Below are 22,826 nucleotides of genomic sequence, written 5' to 3' on the forward strand. Positions count from 1 at the left end.
TGCATACATATATTGTCTTCATACATGCATATATTATTTATAATATTAAATGTAAACTTTGAATGAATGTGCATGAGAGCAAAATGTATAAATATGAGCATTAAAATATATGAATATGAGAACAAAATGTAAAAATGTGTGAGTGAAAAACTTATAAATGTGTGAGTGACAATGTATGAATGTGTGCATTGAAATATGATAATATGAGAGCAGAATGTATGAATGTGTGAGTGTAAATATATACGTGTGTGAGAGTGAAAATGTATGTATGTAAAAGGAGAATGTACGTGCGTGAGAGGACCAGTATGAATTACGGCCTGTACGGCCCCTCATATTTTTGTTTGGCTCACACACTCACACACTCACTCACTCACTCACTCACTCACTCACTCACTCACTCTCACACTCACACTCACACTCACACTCACACTCACACTCACACTCACACTCACACTCACTCACAGACACACACACACACACACACACACACACACCACACACACACACTCACAATCACACACACACACACACACACACACACACACACACTGAAGGCCACATGGTGCTGTCTGGATCAAGCGTCCTCATTCTCTCTCCTCGTTGCTGTTTCAGTAGAAAATAAAAAACCCAGTGAAAACTTTTCACCACCTCTCTCTGTAAGGAAGTGGCAGATTTTCTCTGGTTGTGTATTTTCAAATTCTAGCGATCTCGAGCCGGTTTCTCAAACGTACCTACCCTACCTTTAAATGAATTGTTGTAACTAATTAACTGATAAGATACAAGTAGAGTTTAAAATATTGCTAGAGATATAATTTCACATACTTTTATCAGAAATAATTTATTAATTCATTTAATTCTGGTCTTAATTCAAAATCTTAACAGAGGACACATTTAAAACTTAGTTATAGTGAATTATCAAAGACATTATATTTCTATTAGTGTTTTATTCTCATATGTGAACATATAAGAAGGGCGGGGTCCATGACAGGTGCTCATGCTATTCTGACTACCACACTGACCCAGTGTTGTAATATTACAAAGACATAAGCTGCTCAAAATCACATTTGATGAATGTATTCCACAAAAACTGAATATGTACATGTTCTAGATATTGAAATAATCACATAAAAAATACTTGAGGCATTTTACTTACTTGAGTCTGACAAATCCAGTCCAATAAAACAAAGAGATGTTGCTCGTTTGAAGGTTCTGAAGTTGTGTGAGTGTATGGCCAGAGGGCAGGACCTATAAACACATTTACTACCCAATAGCATTGTGAGGCTGAACAAAAGGATCTTTTGACTATGTAAATGTAGTCTTTAAAAAACAAACCATTTACTGACTTTTTTAGGATAGCTTAAAGTAATGTTGTAAAATTACAACAGTGGGCCTTACAGGGTTTTAAGCAGCCTGGCGGCCCAGGGGTAGAAACTGTTTTTGAGTCTGTCTGTCCGTGACTTGAAGCTCCTGTATCTCCTCCCAGAAGGCAGGAGAGAGAACAGTCTGTGACCTGGGTGAGAGCTGTCCTTTATTATTTTGTAAGCTCTGCTGCGGCAGCTGGAGGTGGAGATGAGTTCCAGAGAGGGCAGGGGGCAGCCGACGGTTGTCTCTGCCATCCTGATCACTCTCTGCAGGGCTTTCTTGTCCGCAGCTGAGCATCCTGCATACCACCCCGAGATGGAGTATGACAGCACGCTCTCGATGGTCGCCCGGTAGAAGGACACCAGCAGCTTCTTGTTCAGACGGTTCCTCCGAAGCACCCTCAGGAAGTGTAGTCGCTGCTGGGCCTTCTTAACTGCTGCAGTGGTGTGTGCTGTCCAGCTGAGGCTCTCCCAAATGTGAACCCCCAGGAACTTAAAGGTGGAGACCCTCTCCACTCTCTCTCCATTGAGGTGAAGGGGGGCGGGTTCTGGACGGTGCTTTCTGAAGTCTATGATGATTTCTTTAGTTTTGCTTGTGTTCAGATGTAGGTTGTTAGCTGAACACCACCACACCAGTGCTGAGGGTGCGGGTGGAGGAGCAATGAGGGCCTATTTTCACTGTCTGAGGACGGTCTGTGAGGAAATGATTTACCCAGGCTCATATGATGGAGGGGAAACCTAGGCTTGACAGTTTTTCCACCGGGCAACGAAGTTGTTTAGTTCCTCTGCAAGGTGGGCGTCAGCTCTAGTAGTGCCAGATGTTTTGCCCTTATAGTTGGTTAGCTGGTGAAGGCCCTGCCAAACGCACCGTGCGTTGTTATGAGCGAGATTCTCCTCCACTTTTCCCTTGTACTCCTCCTTCGCATCCTTGATGCCTCTCCTCAGGTTCGCCCTTGCCATGCTGTACTGGGCTGCGTCCCCCGACCTGAAGGCTGTGTCACGGGAACTCAGGAGAGACCGCACCGCTCTTGTCATCCATGGTTTTTGGTTTGGGTAGACCCGAATGCGTTTTTCCACAGTTACAGTGCCTGTGCAGAACTTGATGTAAGATAAGACAGCCTCTGTGTGTTCCTCCAAGTCTGTCTGTTCAAATATGTCCCACGCTGTGTGTTCGAAGCAGTCTTGCAGTTGTGAGAGTGCCCCCTCGGGCCAGGTTCTGATATATTTGACCACCAGCTTGGTGTTACTTCTGAGGGGGGTGTAAGCTGGGATGAGAAGCAGTAAGAGGTGGTCAGATAGACCTAAATGGGGGAGTGGTACCGCTCTGTAAGCATGCTTCAGGTTAGAATACACCCGGTCCAATGTATTCTTTCCTCTCGTACATCGTATATTGTACAAATTTGGGAAGCACATTTTTTAGACTTGCATGATTGAAGTCTCCAGCTACAATACAAACTCAGTCGGGATGGGACCTCTGTTGTTTATTTATTAAAGGGGACCTATCATGCAAAATGCACTTTTGTACGTCTTGTATACATGAATATGTGTCCCCGGTGTGTCAGGGAACTCACCAAGTGTCAGAAAACACAACCCTCTCTCTTTTCCTCCATACCCAAATCTCTAAAAATGGGGCTGCAACGGATCTGATACAGACTGATACAGATTTGAAAGTCCTCTGACGTCAGGAACGAGGAGCTCCGCCTATATGGGCAACTCTCCACCTATCAGGAGGAGACAGCCACGGCCATTGCCGTTCGAAAGCGCTGGAGACGCTGTAGTACATATGTCAGGCCTGTAGGTGGTGCTGTTCTCACAGAATCAGCCCTTGCAAAAACACGGCTAAAAAAGTGCAAATAGAGCGAAATGAGGCATGGCTAAAATGCATGATCTGTTTGGTATTTTGAAAAAAGAACTTCACAGACATGTTTTATATAGGTATGGCCCTACAATATATTATTCAAATATAGCATGATAGGTCCACTTTAAGCTCTGGAGGTGGTCAAGTGCAATGCTGGCGTCAGCATTGCCAGCAGCAGGTGGGATATAAACAGTGTTGATTATCACCCCTGTCAGCTCTCTAGGCAGGTGTGTTTAGTTAACCACATGTTTAAAACTGAGACATTTGGTCACTTCTGGGTGTGCTGTAAGAAGTCTTGACAATCACAAAATCATATTTAGGGGTCAACAAACTGAGTTTCTGTGTGGGCCTGGGGCTGTGGGACATCTGAGAGGAGGGGCACTAATGTGTCCTGTGATGTTCTTGTTGTGATAAGCATGTTGTTGTGTTTGTGTGAAGGTGGAGGCTCTGCTATGGATCAGTGTGAGGACAGAGAGGAGGGAGACCCCCCCTCTCTGTGTGGGGAACATGACAGCCAGACTAAAGCTCAGAGGTGAGATCTCCAACTGTCCATGACTCTTCTCCATGTCACAGCTCAGCACTCATTATTCACTCAAAGCTCTGTGTTGTGTTTCAGACCAGAGGACACACCACATTCTGCTGGACCTGGACCTGGACCTGAAGCTGGACCTGAAGCTGGACCTAGACCTGGACCTGAATATGGACCTGAAGCTGGACCTGAACCTGGACCTGAATATGGACCTGAAGCTGGACCTGAACCTGGACCTGGACCTGAAGCTGAAGCTGGACCTGAACCTGAAGCTGGACCTGAACCTGGACCTGAACCTGAACCCGAAGCTGTACCTGAACCTGAAGCTGGAGTAGTAGTTTATTTGCCTTAAAATAACCAAGCAGTATTGTTGCTGAAAAACAAAGTATTTTTTTTGCATGAACCCATGTTATTTCAGATGTAAGATCATATAATATTTTCTGTTGGTATCTTTTGGATCTCTGCAGGGAGAAAATATGGCGACACTGAAAAAGATCCTCTTCAGTACTTTAGAACATTTGGGGAAAGAGGACTTTGGAAAATTCAAGTGGCACCTGCAGCAGAAGGTCCTAGGATTCAAAGGAATCCCGGAGAGTCGACTAGAGGATGCATTGCGGACGCAAACTGTGGACCATATGTTTCTGAACTACTGCATTAAGACTATTGAAGTGACCAAATACGTTTTGAAGAAGATTCATCGGAATGATCTGGTGGAGGAATTATCAAAAATCCCATCAGAACCGACAGGTAGGTCATTAGTTATTAGGGAGTTTTACAAACAGGGAACCTGAGGTCAGGTAAATCACAATGATAACATGGATTGGATGTGTCCTCCTGATATACCACACAGAGAAACACCACCTGTACATGGTGTCAGGGATTATCTGATAGGGTCAATTAGAACTGTTGGTCTCAGTTGAGGAGTTTTTAGATTAACTACTTTGAAAAAAAGCAACCCTATTAGGCAGACCAGAGGCCTGTACTACGAAGCTGGTTCAACCTAACTTGGATATGTTTGAGTTACCCGGCTTACCTAATCCAAAACAAATGCGCTCTCGCTAAACTGTCCTAGGACGCTGGTTATCAACTCGTTAACTCAAGACAGCTTTGCCCTTTCTAGTTAGGTGCGCGTTCACATGAAAGGGGTGGTATTTGGAGCATTCGACCAATCACAAACATGGACAAGCGTACTGACAGCCAACACACTCTCACTCCATAAACGTCCAGGAGCGACGCTTGGTCAGGGTCCCGAGGCGTGCAGTTGGGACGCTCCTAGGCTCCTTCAGCTTCATAAACAGACGCACATAGCTTTCAACTGATTGCAATGTATTCCCATCGGCGGCGGGATTTGACGCTCATGGAAGCACGGCATTCGTTTGTGTCGGAGGCTGTTAAAGGCAATGTGAGCGTCCATTCCCATTGGATAACTGAGAATTGTACACCCGGAAGTAAGTATTCCCCTTACTGTCGATTGATTTGACAGTGATATCTCCACTACTCATCAACTCAAAAACACCAGATTATCCTTGTTAATTAAACGACATTGATAGGTTTTAGTGTGTGTACAATGCTTTTGTCACGTTTTCCCCTTCAATTCTGAGAAACAAGTCGTTTTCTATGAGTTTTGGATGGCCGAAGACATTACATTACCCACAATCCTCTGTAGCAACCATAGACTGTATATTGCAACAGGCAACAGCTTCGGTTCATGTTCATTTTCAAACTCTTCAACTACAACCGTAGTTATATTTAAAATAGGGCTGTCAGTCGATTAAAATAGTTAATCGCGATTAATCGCAAATTAATCGCACATTTTTTATCTGTTCTAAATGTACCTTAGAGGGATATCTTTCAAGTTTTTAATACTCTTATCAACATATGAGTGGACAACTATGCTTTATATGTTTGTTTATTATCATTTGAACAATGACAAATATTCTCATGAATATTAAACACAACAACCTCTGAACATTACAAATATTCGCTTCAAATCAACCTGGAACCTCTCTCATACAATAATTGTGTGTGTGTGTGTGTGTGTGTGTGTGTGTGTGTGTGTGTGTGTGTGTGTGTGTGTGTGTGTGTGTGTGTGTGTGTGTTGGAGCTATGTGCAGCTCAAGGCATATATGCTCCAATGGCTGCAATCATGTTGCGTGTGCTGACTTTTCGTACAATGTCCCACTGTCTGGCTACCTGCATAAAGTCAAGTGCTCGGCGCAGTTGTCGGCGAAATGTCATTGAAACAGCTCCTTATATCCGTTAGCGCAGCTAGCTAGCACCAGATGCTAACAACAACACGTAAGGTGTGCCTCGCTCGCGCGAGTCGCGCCACACATACACACTCCCTCCCGGTCCTCCCGATGGCCAGTCCGGGCCTGCCAGTGAGCGTGGAAGTGTGGTCTGCCACAAGCGGGCGGTAGGAGCGGGGCTGTCAGCATCAGCTTGTCGATGGTATTTTAAACTCGATGCGCTCTGAAACTACGGCGGCCGAGGACAAAAAATACACATGCGTTAATCGCGTTAAAATAATTAGTGGCGTTAATTTTCTTTTTGCGTTAACGCGTTATTAACGCGTTAACTTGACAGCCCTAATTTAAAAACATGTTAGAAGGCCTCACGAAATACTTTAATGTAAATTAAAATGTGAAGGAATGTGTGTATATTAACTGTGGGTTTTTCTCTGGAAGTTTTTCCTTGTACGTTAAATATTACATATCTGCCGTAGTTAACTCTATGTATAGAGCCCTGATGAGAAGACTTCTAGACAAACAGGAACTGCCGCCAAAACTGAAAACTTGACGTGGATCTTAAATATATAAGCAATTAAACAACATCTTACATTTCTTTTCACACAATACGTCTCCTTGCAGTATCAACACTAATTCGGCTGACTTTGATATTTGATCCAATTGGTAGATAGGCTGTATTTACGCCATAACGGTGCACAGCTGATAGAAAGGGACACCAACTGGTTAAAGCACGTTATTACATTTTATAATTGTACAACCCGTTTTCGTTCCCGTGGGGCCTGGGCCTTATTTATAAATTCAGCTTACAAAAGGTCGAACTCATTCGCAAATTGTCCGTGTCCGCTATTGTTGTTCAAACAAGAGCCGGCTCTTTTAAGTGAACGACGGGAGCCGGCTCGCGCCTGCGAACGAGCCGCTTTTTTTATTTTTATTTGTTTTTGTCAAGTAATACAAGACAGAATGATATGATGATCTCCGTGCTACAGGGTGTCCGTGCATGAATGCAGGGACATGTAATATCCAAGTATTAGAGACGGTTGGATGCTGCTGTTCTGCACATTGCAATACATTTATTTTCACTGTTATTTATTTATGATTATCTTTAGGCTCAGCAAAGATTTCATGTCTGCTGTTGCTGTCTTTTTTTCTTTAGTTAATACTGAGAGCACTGCTGTTTTGTCAGGGCTTTTTCTTTAAAAACAATTAAAAAATGTCGATGGTGAAATGGTGTGTTCAGTTAACAAGGAAAAAAATTGAAATAAATTCTGTCAGAAAATAGTGGATTAAGGGCTTGAAAGGGGACCCTACAATTGATGTACTGATGGGCCTGAAAAGGGGTATGTAAAATAATTTTAGAACAAAAAAAAACAGATTGGACAAGTGAAAAATGTATTCGGAGTAAATTGCCAAACTCACTTGTCCATGGACAAGTACTCTCTAAAAACGTTTTCTTACACTGAGTTAGGCTGGGGCTCCACATTTGCTAGGAGGGGTCAATAGAGTTTTCCATCCACCCTGACTTATGGACGAAGGGAAAGATTATTACTGTGACCCCCAGGGCGTCTTGTTGATAATAGGCTATTGCAGGATTACGGAGTATTCGGAATATATACTAAGAGCCATCCACTTCCTGTATAACTGGAGTGAAAGCTGAGTCCACATCCTCAGAGGTCTATCTGCCAGGGTCGTGCCTCGTCTTCCAGCAGCAGGAATAAGAGTCGTCAGGTTTAAGGTCATGGTTCTCTGGGGACAACAGATTGTTCACCGGAGTGGGAAATAATAGAAAGAAGGAACAATATTTTTGGATAGCTACAGATGATTGAGATACAGCTTCGATCCGACAACAAATATCCTACTATCCTTTCAGAAATGTGTAAAGTTAGGAACAAATATTGTGATGGATCTTTTATGTTAATTGTAGTATTGTCTCAATTGTGATTTTATTTTTGTTCATTCAGAGATTCTTACTCAGTGCCAAAGGACGCTCAAATTAAACCTGGAGAAAAGAATTGAGAAAATCATAAAAACGGGTAATTCAAGACCTCTAAATGAAATCTACACAGAGATCCACATCACCAAGGGAGAAACTACAGCTGATGAGCATGAGGTCAGACAGATTGAAACAGCATCCAGGAAACCAGACAGACCAGAAACAACCATCAGACAAGAAGAACTCTTTAAAGCCTCACCTGGAAGAGATGCACCAATCAGAGTGATGACAAAGGGAGTGGCTGGCATCGGGAAAACAGTCTTAACACAGAAGTTCACTCTGGACTGGGCTGAAGGCAAAGCCAACCAGGACATCCAGTTCATATTTCCATTACCTTTCAGAGATCTGAATAGGCTGAAGAAAAATTACAGCTTGGTGGAACTTGTTCATCACTTCTTCACTGAAACCAGAGACGCAGGAATCTGCAGGTTTGATCAGTTCACGGTTGTGTTCATCTTTGACGGTCTGGATGAGTGTCGACTTCCTCTGGACTTCCTCAACAATGAGATCCTGACTGATGTCACAGAGTCCACCTCAGTGGACGTGCTGCTGACAAACCTCATCAGGGGGGAGCTGCTTCCCTCTGCTCGCCTCTGGATAACCACACGACCTGCAGCAGCCAATCAGATCCCTCCTGAGTGTGTGGACATGGTGACAGAGGTCCGAGGGTTCACTGACCCACAGAAGGAGGAGTACTTCAGGAAGAGATTCGGAGATCAGGAGCAGGCAGACACCATCATCTCCCACATCAAGACCTCACGAAGCCTCCACATCATGTGCCACATCCCAGTCTTCTGCTGGATCTCTGCTTCAGTTCTGGAGGACATGTTGAAAACCAGAGAGGGAGGAGAGCTGCCCAAGACCCTGACTGAGATGTACATCCACTTCCTGGTGGTTCAGTCCAAAGTGAGGAACGTCAAGTATCATGGAAAAACTGAGGGACATCCACACTGGAGTCCAGAGAGCAGGAAGATGACGGAGGCTCTGGGAAAACTGGCTTTTGAGCAGCTGCAGAAAGGCAACCTGATCTTCTATGATCACGACCTGACAGAGTGTGGCATCGATATCACAGAAGCCTCAGTGTACTCAGGAGTGTTCACACAGGTCTTTAGAGAGGAGAGAGGACTGTACAAGGACACAGTGTTCTGCTTCGTCCATCTGAGCGTTCAGGAGTTTCTGGCTGCTCTTCATGTCCATCTGACCTTCATCAACTCTGGAGTCAACCTGCTGGCAGAAGAACCAACAACCTCCCAGCAGTCTGAAGTGTTCAGACCCAAACCTACACGAATAACCTCCTGGCTGCTTAAAATCCTCAAACCTAAACGTACACTAACCTCCCAGCATTCTGAAGTCAAACCTACACTAACACATCTCTACCAGAGTGCTGTGGACAAGGCGTTACAGAGTCCAAACGGACACCTGGACTTGTTCCTTCGCTTCCTCCTGGGTCTTTCACTGCAGACCAATCAGAAACTCCTACATGGCCTGCTGACAGAAACAGGAAGTAGCTCAGAGATCAATCAGAAAACAGTTGAGTACATCAAGAAGAAGATAAATGAAGACCCGTCTCCGGAGAGAAGCATCAACCTGTTCCACTGTCTGAATGAACTGAATGATAGTTCTCTAGAGGAGCAGATCCAACAGTACCTGAGATCAGGAAGTCTCTCCACAGATAATCTGTCTCCTGCTGAGTGGTCAGCTCTGGTCTTCATCTTACTGTCATCAGGAAAAGATCTGGACGTCTTTGACCTGAAGAAATACTCTGCTTCAGAGGAGGCTCTTCAGAGGCTGCTGCCAGTGGTCAAAGCCTCCAGGAAAGCTCTGTAAGTGGAGATACAAGCAACATTGATCAGTTTTAAAAATGATAAATAAAATAAATTGTGTTCATTGCTAATCCTTCCCCAGGCTGAGTGGCTGTAAGCTGTCAGAGAGAAGCTGTGAAGCTCTGTCCTCAGTCCTCAGCTCCCAGTCCTCTAGTCTGAGAGAGCTGGACCTGAGTAACAACGAGCTGCAGGATTCAGGAGTGAAGCGGCTGTCTGCTGGACTGGAGAGTCCTCACTGTGAACTGGAGACTCTCAGGTCAGGATTCTGCATTTTATTTTCAAGCAGTTTTTAATCCTTTTTATCCAGTCTGGTTCATGTTGATGAAGATGGTCGACCTCTGTATGATTTTCCTGCTGCTTTTTAAAACACTGAGTTTACTGTATTCCCTGGTTCCAGTCTCTCAGGCTGTATGGTCACAGAGGAAGGCTGTGTTTCTCTGGCTTCAGCTCTGAGCTCCAACCCCTCCCATCTGAGAGAGCTGGACCTGAGCTACAATCATCCAGGAGACTCAGGAGAGAAGCTGCTGTCTGCTGGACGTGAGGATCCACTCTGGAGACTGGAGACACTCAGGTATGGACAGACAGACTGAAGGTGTCTCTAATATCTCACATGTCATGTTCTTCCTCTCATTTATGACACAGTTATTGAAATTATATTTCATTGAGTTTTTACACCCTCATTGACGGCTGAGTCCACTCAACTCTATAACGGACGCAAGTGATCACCAGCGGTTCAGTTTGGATAGTTCTGACTGTGTTCGGCTAACGGCTAACAGAGCTAAACTCACAGCAGGACTCAGATTCTCTGTTCAGAGGTTACAGGCTTACAACACAATCTGCCAGTTATGTGTTATAATTGTATCTTGATTATTTACTGGCCTGCTTTGGCCGATGATCAGCATATTACCTAGTCGCTGATGGGAAACCGAGATTTACTTTTTGTGATTCTTTTTTACGTAAACTTATGATCGACACGTCCAGGTGCGCATCCTTTTTTCTCCTCATAATGCCATCATGAACATCACATTCATGTTGATATCAGCAGGAGGAGAGCTGGTAAACTAAGCCGTTAGCTGTTAGCCAGGGTTGCCAACTCTCACGCATCTGGCGTGTGACACACGCTTTCACTCTCAATCTCACGCTCTCACGCTGCCCAAACTATTCTCACGCCAAAAACAATAATACCGAAGACTAGAAACGGTTTTGAAAACTTTTGTCACGTAGTGATCGTCTTCTCAATAGAACATCTTTGATAATGTCTTCTGGCCAATCAGAATCACGATAACGGCGTGTGTGTTGTTGCAGGAAGTCCCGACGGAGAATACTTTTGCGGTAGTACATCTCTATACATCAATACAACATTACGTGTTGATAGAAATCAACACGTAATGAAATAAGACCCCACGGTTTGATGATTGATAGGTGTGTGGGCTGTCTTTCATTTTGACACACAGAACAATGGGGGCTATCCACCCTTATCCACAATGTACAGTAATTCACACAGCCTCTTCCCTCTTCTCTCTGTGAGGAGCAGCAGCTTCAGCTTTCAGAACAAAGTCACAAAAAACAAAAATGGCATTCATTTTTTTTAAATATGTCGTGTAGTAATAGATTTATTTATTGTTCTTCTCAAGAGAGTACCAGAATGTGTATTTTATGTTAGTATTTTAAAAAATCTCCTGGGGGAGAATCCCCCCAGACCCTCCTGCAGGGGTTGGGTCTTCAGCATGTCAACTCTTTCACCTGTGGGGAAATTGCAGGATTGGCTCCAGGTCGCCCTTTTTATTTACTACAAGACAAATGTGCCTTTTTATTTCATACAGTTCAATTTGGATTGAGACAGGGAAATAATCTAAACCTCACGCGTGGCGTTTCACTGTCGGGGGGAGCGTGTATGTAATTACATTGCAAATACTGACTTGAGCCCCACCACTGTATGGGTTAGCCCCTATATACAGTCTATGGTTAGCCCTACCATAGATTACGCAACAAAAATACTCTGGAGCCGCAACTGCCGACCCGTATTGCGCATGCGCAGATCTAAGATCCAGTAGAAATGATAAAAAAGTAAAAGTCTGCTGCTTATTGTTCTATTAGGCGATAAACGATAATATTGTCGGCACCGTTGTATGACCATTTTAGACCACTGACATAATGATAATATATAATAATAATTCAAGTACATCCTTTCAAACTGCTAGTCACATCCTCATGTAAATGGCAATTTATCAAGGTCAGAAAAGTTATGGAGTTCATTTTTATTTATCGTACAATAAGTCAATTAATTGTTTATCGCGACAGGCACACAATAAAACAGTGGAAACAAACATGTTTGACTTTCATTAGTGAATGAAACTGTGTGCCCTTTATAGTCTGTGTCCATTATTGTGTATTTGTATATATTGTATATATATATCCTATATGCTAAGGTCCCGCTGCTGACACGATAGCAGTCATTTCGTGCGCATATGTGTAATTAAACTGAATTAAACCCATGATATCAAAATCTCACTCCAGCCAGGTACCCAAAGTTGGCAACCCTGTGTTAGCTGTTAGCAGGTAGCTGTTAGCAGGTAGCTGTTAGCAGTTGGCTGTTAGCAGTTAGCCTTTAGCAGTTAGCTGTTAGCAGTTGAATGTGTACGGGATGCCTTGCTGCACATTATCCCGCTTATTACACGGCTACATGATAAACAAACTAACGACTAAGACTCCCGATATGAATTCAGGTGATTTTATTGACTTGAAAATGATGGTCATGGTTCCGGTGACGTCACCATACCGAATGGCAGCTTCTCCCCCGGTAAGAGATTAATTTCGCCTCGTTTAATTGCCAAATAAGAAATGTCTCTGTAAAATTAGAAATAGTTAACGGGGCGAAGATGGGAAGAAAGGACAGACAAAAGAAAAAAAGAGCTCGGCATTGAAAGAGCGCACCGGGCGCTCGTCCCGAGGGCCTCCGGAGACAGGGAGGACAAGCCGCGTCAAGAATTATCACGTTTCTCCGATACTCAACCAAAGACGATATTATACGCAAGCCAGGACTGCTGTACCAGACTGCTGTGGAAGCATCCTGAGACGTGAAGGACAGAGGACTGCCGTCACCGTGATCACACCGAGAGAGAGGCTGAGCAGCTGTCTGCCTGGGAGACGCTGGGAGGAGAGGAGCGAGGGAGGAATATCAGGGAGAAACTTCCTTCAGGAGACAAGTCCCATCCACCTGAAGAAATTAGGAATACATACCCATTGATATGGCACACAAAATCCATCAAGTATTTGGGCATTAACATCCCTAAAGATCTTTCAACATTATTCTAATGCAATTTCCTACCTGACACCAAGGGTTCGTCTCAAACCTTTACACCTGGCCAAAGAAGAAGGGGGATGGGGTTTACCCTCTCTCAGAGATTACTATTTCACAACACAGATAAGAACAATGATATGCTGGAGTAACCCAGAATATGATGCTCAATGGAAACATATAGAACAGAAGGTGTACTCCCATACAGGCAATTATAGCTGACAATAACCTACACAATTTCATAAAATTCAATATAAATTGGAGAATGAAAGTATCTTTCTCAAATGGTGTGCATATGACTCAGATTTCATGCCTAACAGATTGGATACTAGATTTAGGGACTGGGCTCTAAAAGGTCTAACAGCTCTGTGCAAGCTGATGAAAGGGGGAGCATTGCTCAGTTTGGATACCCTCAAAGAGAAATACACTTTGGAGAAACAGGACTTTTATGGATATCTTCAGGTACGGCATTATGTTCATTTGAAAGTGGAAAAAGTGTCAGAGGCAAGTGTAGGTTTGATAGAAATGTTTAGGAAAGCGTATAACGCAGATGTTAACGGTAGAACCGTATCATGTGTATACCAAGGATTGACAAATCTTAAAAAACACTCACTTACATAATAAAGAAGATGGAGCAGGAAGGAGGGATACATATATCTGGGGAAGAATGGGTAACAATGTGGAGATATCAATGGAAATGTACCAGCTGGCAGAACTGGAGGGAATATACCTGGAAGAACCTGAGAGGATATTTTATTCCGCCCTCTCAGAAGTCCCACTATGATAGGACCCCCCCTATATGTTGGAGGAACTGTGGTAACCAGAATGCAAACCACTTCCATGTATTCTGGGACTGTCCAGGTATCAAAGACTACTGGAAGGAGATACACAACGCCTTACAAGACATTTTCAAAGACATAATACCTCTAGAGATCAAGATGTTATACTTTAGGAATTTGAGAAAGGACAAATACTTCTTGAACATTCTGCTGAAAAGGCATTAACCAGGAAGTGGTTATCGAAGCATAGCCCGACTCTAAATGGATGGATAGACATCTCAATGGATATTTATAATATAGAAAAGATAACAGCATCTGTCAATCATACATTGGTCAATTTACTCCAACCTGTGAGAAGTGGACTCACTTTGTAAAGCCCTAAAGGCCTGACTTAGTTTCCACAGATCCAGAACTCTGCTGGAAAGAAATGTCTACTCCCTAATTGTTCACTGTTGTTCTATTTTATTTTCATTTCTTTCTTTATGTCTTTCTCCTCTGTGCTTTTTGTGTCATCATGTGTATATTGCTGAAAAGAGCTATGAACAGATGTATGTCCTTCATGTAAAGATGCAATGTACAATATGCTGTGACAATGTTTGACACTAAACGCCAACAAAAAGTTAATTAGAATAAAAAAGCTTGCTCTAAGAAAGTAACCTCTGTTCCACGAGGTACCAGCAGCTAGGACTCATGTTGGATAGAACATCATCCTGACTGTGTTTCTTCCTCCAGGCTGGACCATGGTGGAGAGCAGAGGTTAAAAACCAGGTGTGAGGAAGTGTAAGTGTGGATCATCAGCTTCTCTCTAAAGACAAAGATGATGGAGGTGGTATTTATTCATTAAAACATGACTGGCATGCATCGCCTTTAAACTCTATAATAATAATAATAATAATACATGACACTTATATATCGCTATTATAGAAAGGATCACTAACAGAGAGTAAAGCCTTCAGGTGGGTCCAGGGGCCTCATTTATAAAACCTTGCGTGCGGCACGTCCTACGCCGGTTTCCCTTTATAAATCGGGAGAGAGAGAGAGAGAGAGAGAGAGAGAGAGAGAGAGGGGAGAGAGAGGGGAGAGGGGAGAGGGAGAGGGAGAGAGAGAGATCTAGCTAATCTCTCGCTCTCTCGCTCTCGCGCTCTCTCTGCCTCGCTCTCTCTCTCTCTCTCGCTCTCATACTCTCTCTTCTCTCTCTCTATCTCTCTCTCTCTCTGCTCTCTCTTCTCTCTCTCTCGCTCTCTCTCTCTCTCTCTCTCTGCCTACTCTCTCTCTCTCTCTCTCTCCCTCTCCTCTTCTTCTCCTCTCTCCTTATTCCCCTTCATCCTTTCTCAGTGATGTGTGCTCAAAGTGATTGAGCATGTCACTTGAACATGTGCAGCTGGAGTCTTTCAGCACTCAACTGGGTCAGAACCTGCTGAACTAGCTGCAATCACCTTTAAACTTTATAATAATAATACATGACTCTTATAGAGCGCTGTTATAGAAAGATCACTAACAGAGAGGAAAGCCTTCAGGTGAGTCTGGTGATAAACTGCTGTCTGTGTCTCTCCTCAGATTCCTGTGGCTCACCCTGGACTCAACCAGCACCGGGAGAGATTCCTCAAACTGTCTGAGGACAACAGGAAGGTGACATGGGGAGAGAGAGGCAGCCATATCCTGATATCCCAGAGAGGTTTGAGTACTGGGCTAAGTGATGTGCACGAGAAGCTCTGACTTCCGGTCGCTGTTACTGGGAGGTCGAGTGGAGAGGATGAGAGGAAGGTTCAGTATAGCAGTGACTTACAGCAGAATCAGCAGGAGAGGAAGGCGAGAGGGACTGTGTGTTTGGACAGGAATGATCAGTCCTGGAGGTCTGAAGTGCCAATTGCTAGAGGTGGTTACTCTGTCAGGCCACAATGATGAATGAGAGAAACATTCTATCTCCTCCTCCTCCCTCCTCCTCTCCTCCTCCTCCTCATCATCCTCCTCATCTCCTCCTCTGGTAGAGTAGCAGTGTATCTGGATCACCCTGCTGGCTCTCTCTCCTTCTACAGAGTCTCCTCTGACACACTGACCCACCTCCACACCTTCAGAACCACATTCACTGAACCTCTCTATGCTGGGTTTAGGTTCTGGTCATATGACTCCTCAGCGTCTCTGTGTCCTCTGTAGGAGGAGATCACTTCCTGTCCTGGGTTTAAGGGTTGCTGTTTTAAATCTGGCTCACTGATTGTGTCTTTACTGTCAGAAGTGTTTTTATCAGAGAGGCTTTTATTCTGAAGGCTTTGTCCCCAGAGAGTCTTTTATTCTGAAGGCTGTGTCCCCAGAGAGTCTTTTATTCTGAAGGCTGTGTCCTCAGAGAGTCTTTTATTCTGAAGGCTGTGTCCTCAGAGAGTCTTTTATTCTGAAGGCTGTGTCCCCAGAGAGTCTTTCATTGGGTGATGAATCTCTCCTCATCAGTTCAGTTATAAGTTGGACAGATGAATCAAAAGGTCAATGATTGTTGATTCTTGAAAATGCTTTAAGAAACTCAACAGCCTTCATCTCAGCTCTCCAGAGGGTTTACTTTATTGAGTTAGCAGCTCATTCCTTCAAACAGAAACTTCAGAGTGATTATAATGAGAGCAGATAGAAAGAAAGGTGGGCACACATGAATACCGTGATATATATTTGTACATATATATTGAAGTAGTACAATATATGACAAGTTTAATCTGTGGGCCATATCTCATTATACTGTCTGAATTAGCTGAGGGCCCAAAGTGTTGTTTAATGTTTAATAAAATGGCGGCTATGTCAATTCTTATTCTTGTCTTTATCAGGGATAGTTTTGAAGTAACCAATATGGACCTGTATTGAAGCTCATGGTTTGTGTGCTGTGGATAAATAATGAAATGTAACCATGACATGTAATATGAACTAAGAAGCTATTGGTGTTATAATGTCTGTCTTTTAACAAAGAGAAAACATATAGAAATTCTAAACATAGCACTCCACTCAATTATTGGACAGTCACGTACTTGATAGAACCACAGCTTTATTTGAAAGTACTTCAACTTAATAACATGTAAAACAACCCTTCAAAGTAAGTAAGGTGCAGTATAACAAAATAACACTCTAAATGAGTTTTAACATCAAAGAAACATTATCATAAACTTCATCAAATATATACATATCATATATATAAATAAATATCAAACTATACACGGAACTACATCCATGAATAAGTGTCCAGTGTCCATGCCTCTGGTGGGGGGGAGATACATGTTGTTATGTCCTCCAACCACTGCTCCTTTGGCACAATGTAGTTCACTACTCCCTGTACTGGCTGGGTCCAGTGTCCATGCCTCTGGTGGGGGGGATATACATGTTGCACCCCTTCTCAGAGTCTGCTCTCCATCCCCCGCTCTCGCCTTCGTACTGTGGGTGACAGGGCGTTCAGTGTTGCGGCCCCCACCCTCTGGAATGCACTTCCTCCTGAGATCCGGAACGCTGCCTCACTGGACATCTTCAAATCCTCACTAAAAACGCACCTGTTCACCCTGGCCTTCGGACCCTAGTCCTTTCCTGGTCCCCCGGCCTCCTTTATTTTATTTTATTTTGTTCTTGTTTTGTTCGCTCCTCATTGTCTGTTTTGTTTTGTCTGTCCACCATGTACAGCGTCCCGTGAAAGGCGCTTTATAAATTCCATTTATTATTATTATTATTATTATTATTATCATGTCTCAGATAAATACAGGGAAGTCAATGGTATTATCTTCCCTTCCCAAAGCAGACGTATGAAGCAGCAGATACATGGAGGCGTGTGGCGCAGTTGGTTGTGCGTAGGTGTTCTGATCAGGGGGTCACAGGTTCAAACCCCACTGCAGTCAGCATGTCGTTGTGTCCCTGAGACACTTCACCCCAAATTGCTCCTGTGGGGATTGTCCACAGTGTTGAGTATGTAAGTCGCTTTGGATAAAAGCGTCTGATAAGTAACATGGACAAATTCTACAGAAGATCACTAACCAGAAAAGGCTTTTTAAATTGAATACTTGAGTAAATGTATACCTGCATTTACTTGGTCACTTACAACATTGCATCTGCATTATTTAGCTTATTGTATATGTATTTGTAGGCCTACATGTATATAGTTTACTTCATCTGCATTACTTGTACACTAGTCTGAACTATTTTACTCTGTTTCTTCATGCACTATTTTAATGTATTGTTTTATGTCCTATATATATATTCATATTGCATTGTTGGAGGAGCTTCAGATGTGCATTGCATATCAACACTGCAGCTGCTGTGCATACTGTATGATGATAAAGCCCTTAAATCTACTTGGTAACTTCCACCTCTTCCACCTTAACATCATTCACCTTCAAACCGTCTCCATGTTCCACCTTTAATCAGCTTCACCTGCAGCTGTCAGTACACTCAGTGCTAACGGCTAGCATCAGCGGCTAACAGGCATTTTTAACTTTTAAAGAACAATGTGGAACACAACACAACATGTCAGTGACAGCGGGTCAGAGGAGCCTTCAGGGGAGAAGCTTAAAGTCTCTTTTCTGGTGTTTAAAATCATGCATTTACGTGAGAAACTAAGGCTAAAGCTACACATGCTAACACACACCTACCAGAAACGTGCAGGTCCTCCTGTAGTTGTGCTACGTCACGCGTCGCATCCGGGTCCTAAAGCCCGCCGGGTTCTGTTTCGAGTTAATTTTAAAGAGTTAAATATCTTATTTTAAAACGTTTTACCTTCACAATTAATTGTATGTTCTATTATATTAATTACAAATATTCAAAGACACACAGCGCAGTGAACAAAATAAAACATTACAAATAAATAGAGCTAAATAAAATAAAAAAGGACAAATATTAAATACCTGATCTGTTTCTACTCTATCCCACAGATTATAAAACATATAATCAGACTATATAAATAGGTTGAGGTACACTTTGATTCTCTACAGGTGAAAAAGGACATTACTCACATTACGTTTTCTGAAATAGTCTAAATATGGCATTGTGTAATGATAACTTTTGATGAATTGGGGTCAAATCAAAACACAGTTAAATAATCTCCTAAATGTGGATATTTGATTGATGTCTACCTGTTGGAAACAAGACATGTAATGAAGGCATAATAAACCAGAACATTAGAAATGAAACTAAGCTCTTTCCTCTCCTGTAGGTCAATAGGTTTTAGTGCATGTCAAAGGTCTGCAAAGGGTACAAATCCCTGTGTTCCCTCCAGAGTGAGATTCTGTGATAAAGTGTGAACAGAGTAGTAATGTCAGAAATAAGGACATAAAGATGAAACATTATTCATGCCAATGTGTCACTGTGTCCCTGCTGCTGGTGAGGAAGGGTCTCTTTGTAGAGGTCCTCACATCCTTTTTTGTAGTAAGGAGGTATCAGCTAAATGTACTTTAAGTAGCACAAGTACAAGTACTGCAATTGACACTTTATTGTTTCTTAAAAAACAATCCATCTGCAAACAGTAGCAGCTATCTCTTTCGTTATATATAGTCACTTTGTAACACCATGGTGTACTTCTCTTTGACTTATCGTGCTTCTTCACGTCTGCATACATAGTTCTTTTTGACTTTGTTACCATGTCAGTCTGTTTACTTCATCTGCACTACTCTGCTGTGTTCTCATGTAAATGTCCCCGTTGCAGCACAGATAAAGGGATTCTGATTCTAGTTTAAATCACTAGTCTGAACCTTAACTTAACTTAGTCTTAACTTAGTCTTAACTTAGTCTTAACCTTAACTTAACTTAGTCTTAACTTAGTCTTAACTTAGTCTTAACCTTAACTTAACTTAGTCTTAACTTAGTCTTAACAGTAACTTAACTTAGTCTTAACCTTAACTGAACTTAGTCTTAACAGTAACTTAACTTAGTCTTAATAGTAACTTAACTTAGTCTTAACCTTAACTTAAATTAGTCTTAATAGTAACTTAACTTAGTCTGAACTTAGTCTTAACAGTAACTTAACTTAGTCTTAACAGTAACTTAACTTAGTCTTAACTTAGTCTTAACCTTAACTTAACTTAGTCTTAACCTTAACTGAACTTAGTCTTAACCTTAACTGAACTTAGTCTTAACCTTAACTGAACTTGGTCTTAACCTTAACTTAACTTAGTCTTAACCTTAACTGAACTTGGTCTTAACCTTAACTTAACTTAGTCTTAACTTATTCTTAACAGTAACTTAACTTAGTCTTAACTTAACTTAGTCTTAACAGTAACTTAACTTAGTCTTAACTTAGTCTTAACCTTAACTTAACTTAGTCTTAACCTTAACTGAACTTAGTCTTAACCTTAACTGAACTTGGTCTTAACCTTAACTTAACTTAGTCTTAACTTATTCTTAACAGTAACTTAACTTAGTCTTAACAGTAACTTAACTTAGTCTTAACAGTAACTTAACTTAGTCTTAACCTTAACTGAACTTGGTCTTAACCTTAACTTAGCTTAGTCTTAACCTTAACTTAACTTAGTCTTAACAGTAACTTAACTTAGTCTTAACCTTAACTTAACTTGGTCTTAACTTAGTCTTAACAGTAACTTAACTTAGTCTTAACCTTAACTTAACTTAGTCTTAACCTTAACTTAACTTGGTCTTAACTTAGTCTTAACAGTAACTTAACTTAGTCTTAACCTTAACTTAACTTAGTCTTAACCTTAACTTAACTTAGTCTTAACAGTAACTTAACTTAGTCTTAACCTTAACTTAACTTGGTCTTAACTTAGTCTTAACAGTAACTTAACTTAGTCTTAACAGTAACTGAACTTGGTCTTAACCTTAACTGAACTTGGTCTTAACAGTTACTAAACTTAACCTTAACTTAGGGATTCTGATTTTGATTCTGATATGTAGAATGTCTCTTTATTACAGTATTATACAATTATAGAATAATATATTATCTTATTTCTATCACTAAGAGGTCAAAAGGAGCATTTTAACGATGTGGTTTGTCAATGAGGAGAGCATGTTATATCAGTGCTGCATCATATCATATATCATGTGTTTTAATATGTAAACACGTATAAAAAGCATCATATTTGCCTCTGAATTTGCTCCGTATTGTTCTTTCTGTGTCTCTGTATGCACCACATTTACAAAAGCCAATTCCTCTTATGTGTGAACCTCCAGGTAATAAAGCCAGTTCTGATTCTGAAGAGCAGAAGAACTTCATCCTTTGAACCTAACATGAGTTTCCTTCAATGACCATGTTTATTTGATTAGAAAGAAAACACACTGTCTCTGATTTTGTGAAATAATTCAACTGCAAAAAAAGTCAAATCAAATGCAACCAGGAAGGAGAAGCTGAGGTGTTGGCGCCCCCTGGTGGTCAATCACCGGAACTGGACATATAAAGTTAGACATGAAAAATACTTTAAAAAGTGAAATAGAGAAAATAACAATTACAAACAAAATGAAAAATATTATATCAAATACAAGCAATACAAAATATTATGTAGAAACATTTCCGAATAAATTACATATAGAGAGCGAGAGAGACAGGTAATAACAGATATATATATCGTTTAATATCATTTAATATAATATCTTCAGGGTAAACAATGTGTGTCTACCCACAGGAACTCCAACCTGCAGGTAGAGACACACAACATCGTTTAATATAATCTAATATAAAATTAAACTGGTGAACAGCGAGGTGTTTTGTAGAGTATGTCACTAAAAAGAGAGGTGCTGGATACTGAACTCTGAGGTGCTCCCAATGGCCAACGGTGTGTGTGTGTGTGTGTGTGTGTGTGTGTGTGTGTGTGTGTGTGTGTGTGTGTGTGTGTGTGTGTGTGTGTGTGTGTGTGTGTGTGTGTGTGTGTGTGTGTGTGTGTGTGTGTGTAGATTTGCGTTTCTACGACCAGGTGAAGCTGGTGAACTTCCTCCGCCGTCAGCTCCATCAGAGCCGCTGCTACGGCTGCCAGGAAACGTTCAGCTGCAGACAGGAAGTCCTCCGACACCTGAAGGAGGCGGGACATGTGATGCAGCTTCCTCACAAGTCCACCTGGAACCAGCCTCAGTGAGTAGTGTCTCTACTTTAAAGAGTCCTCTCCTGCTGATGTTCAGGTGTATATCAGTATGTAGTGTCTCTACTTTAAAGAGTCCTCTCCTGCTGATGTTCAGGTGTATATCAGTATGTAGTGACTCTACTTTAAAGAGTCCTCTCCTGCTGATGTTCAGGTGTATATCAGTATGTAGTGTCTCTACTTTAAAGAGTCCTCTCCTGCTGATGTTCAGGTGTATATCAGTATGTAGTGTCTCTACTTTAAAGAGTCCTCTCCTGCTGATGTTCAGGTGTATATCAGTATGTAGTGTCTCTACTTTAAAGAGTCCTCTCCTGCTGATGTTCAGGTGTATATCAGTATGTAGCGTCTCCACTTTAAAGAGTCCTCTCTCCTCAGGTATTACTTCCCCACGTATGAGAACGACGCCCTCCTCTGCACGCTGTCTGACGGCGATGAAGACGAGCGTAACGTCAGCGAAGATGTCCCGGTGATCTCAGAGGACGTTTCCAACCTTCGAGCTTTGAAACAGAACTCCGTCCTCAAATCGATGCTGAAGAGCCGAGGGTCCTGCAGGTAGAAGACTTCCTGTTCCTGGACGACTCTTCCTCCTCCTCATCCTCTGTAAAGAAACTCTAATAATCAAAGCCATGCTGCTTCCCTGAACACTTCAAAACTCTATTTTCAGAAGTGAAGTTCAACCTTTTTCCAGCAGGGGGCGTCACACTCAAATCCCACAAGAGCTTGCAAAGAATATACAATAGTTGAATATTTGCTTTGAATGATTTGCCCCAGCCTTCTGCTTTCAGACGTAGTTCATTATGAAGTTACCAGAACTGATAATAATCCAATGCAGAGCCAATAATATAAGACATTATTTAATATATATATTTATGTATTTTTATATATTCTTAAAGTTACAACCGGCCC

At 42.0% G+C, this 22,826-nt stretch overlaps 2 protein-coding genes across 4 annotated transcripts in view; both read left to right on the forward strand.

Moving 5' to 3' along the window:
- LOC117479876 (NLR family CARD domain-containing protein 3-like) overlaps positions 1 to 22,826 on the forward strand; it is a 76,388-nt gene that overhangs the window by 17,189 nt on the left and 36,373 nt on the right. The window lies entirely within an intron of this gene.
- On the forward strand, positions 4,015 to 22,476 carry LOC117479882 (NACHT, LRR and PYD domains-containing protein 3-like). Its single transcript, XM_034126990.1, has 10 exons — positions 4,015 to 4,082; positions 4,216 to 4,495; positions 7,956 to 9,810; positions 9,893 to 10,066; positions 10,208 to 10,381; positions 14,620 to 14,667; positions 15,269 to 15,293; positions 15,445 to 15,516; positions 21,789 to 21,913; positions 22,296 to 22,476. Exons 2-10 carry the CDS (start codon positions 4,225 to 4,227, stop codon positions 22,474 to 22,476), a joined length of 2,925 nt encoding a protein of 974 aa, XP_033982881.1. The 5' UTR covers positions 4,015 to 4,082; positions 4,216 to 4,224.

Source organism: Trematomus bernacchii, unplaced genomic scaffold (genome assembly GCF_902827165.1).
Source record: "Trematomus bernacchii unplaced genomic scaffold, fTreBer1.1, whole genome shotgun sequence".
NCBI lineage: Eukaryota > Metazoa > Chordata > Actinopteri > Perciformes > Nototheniidae > Trematomus > Trematomus bernacchii.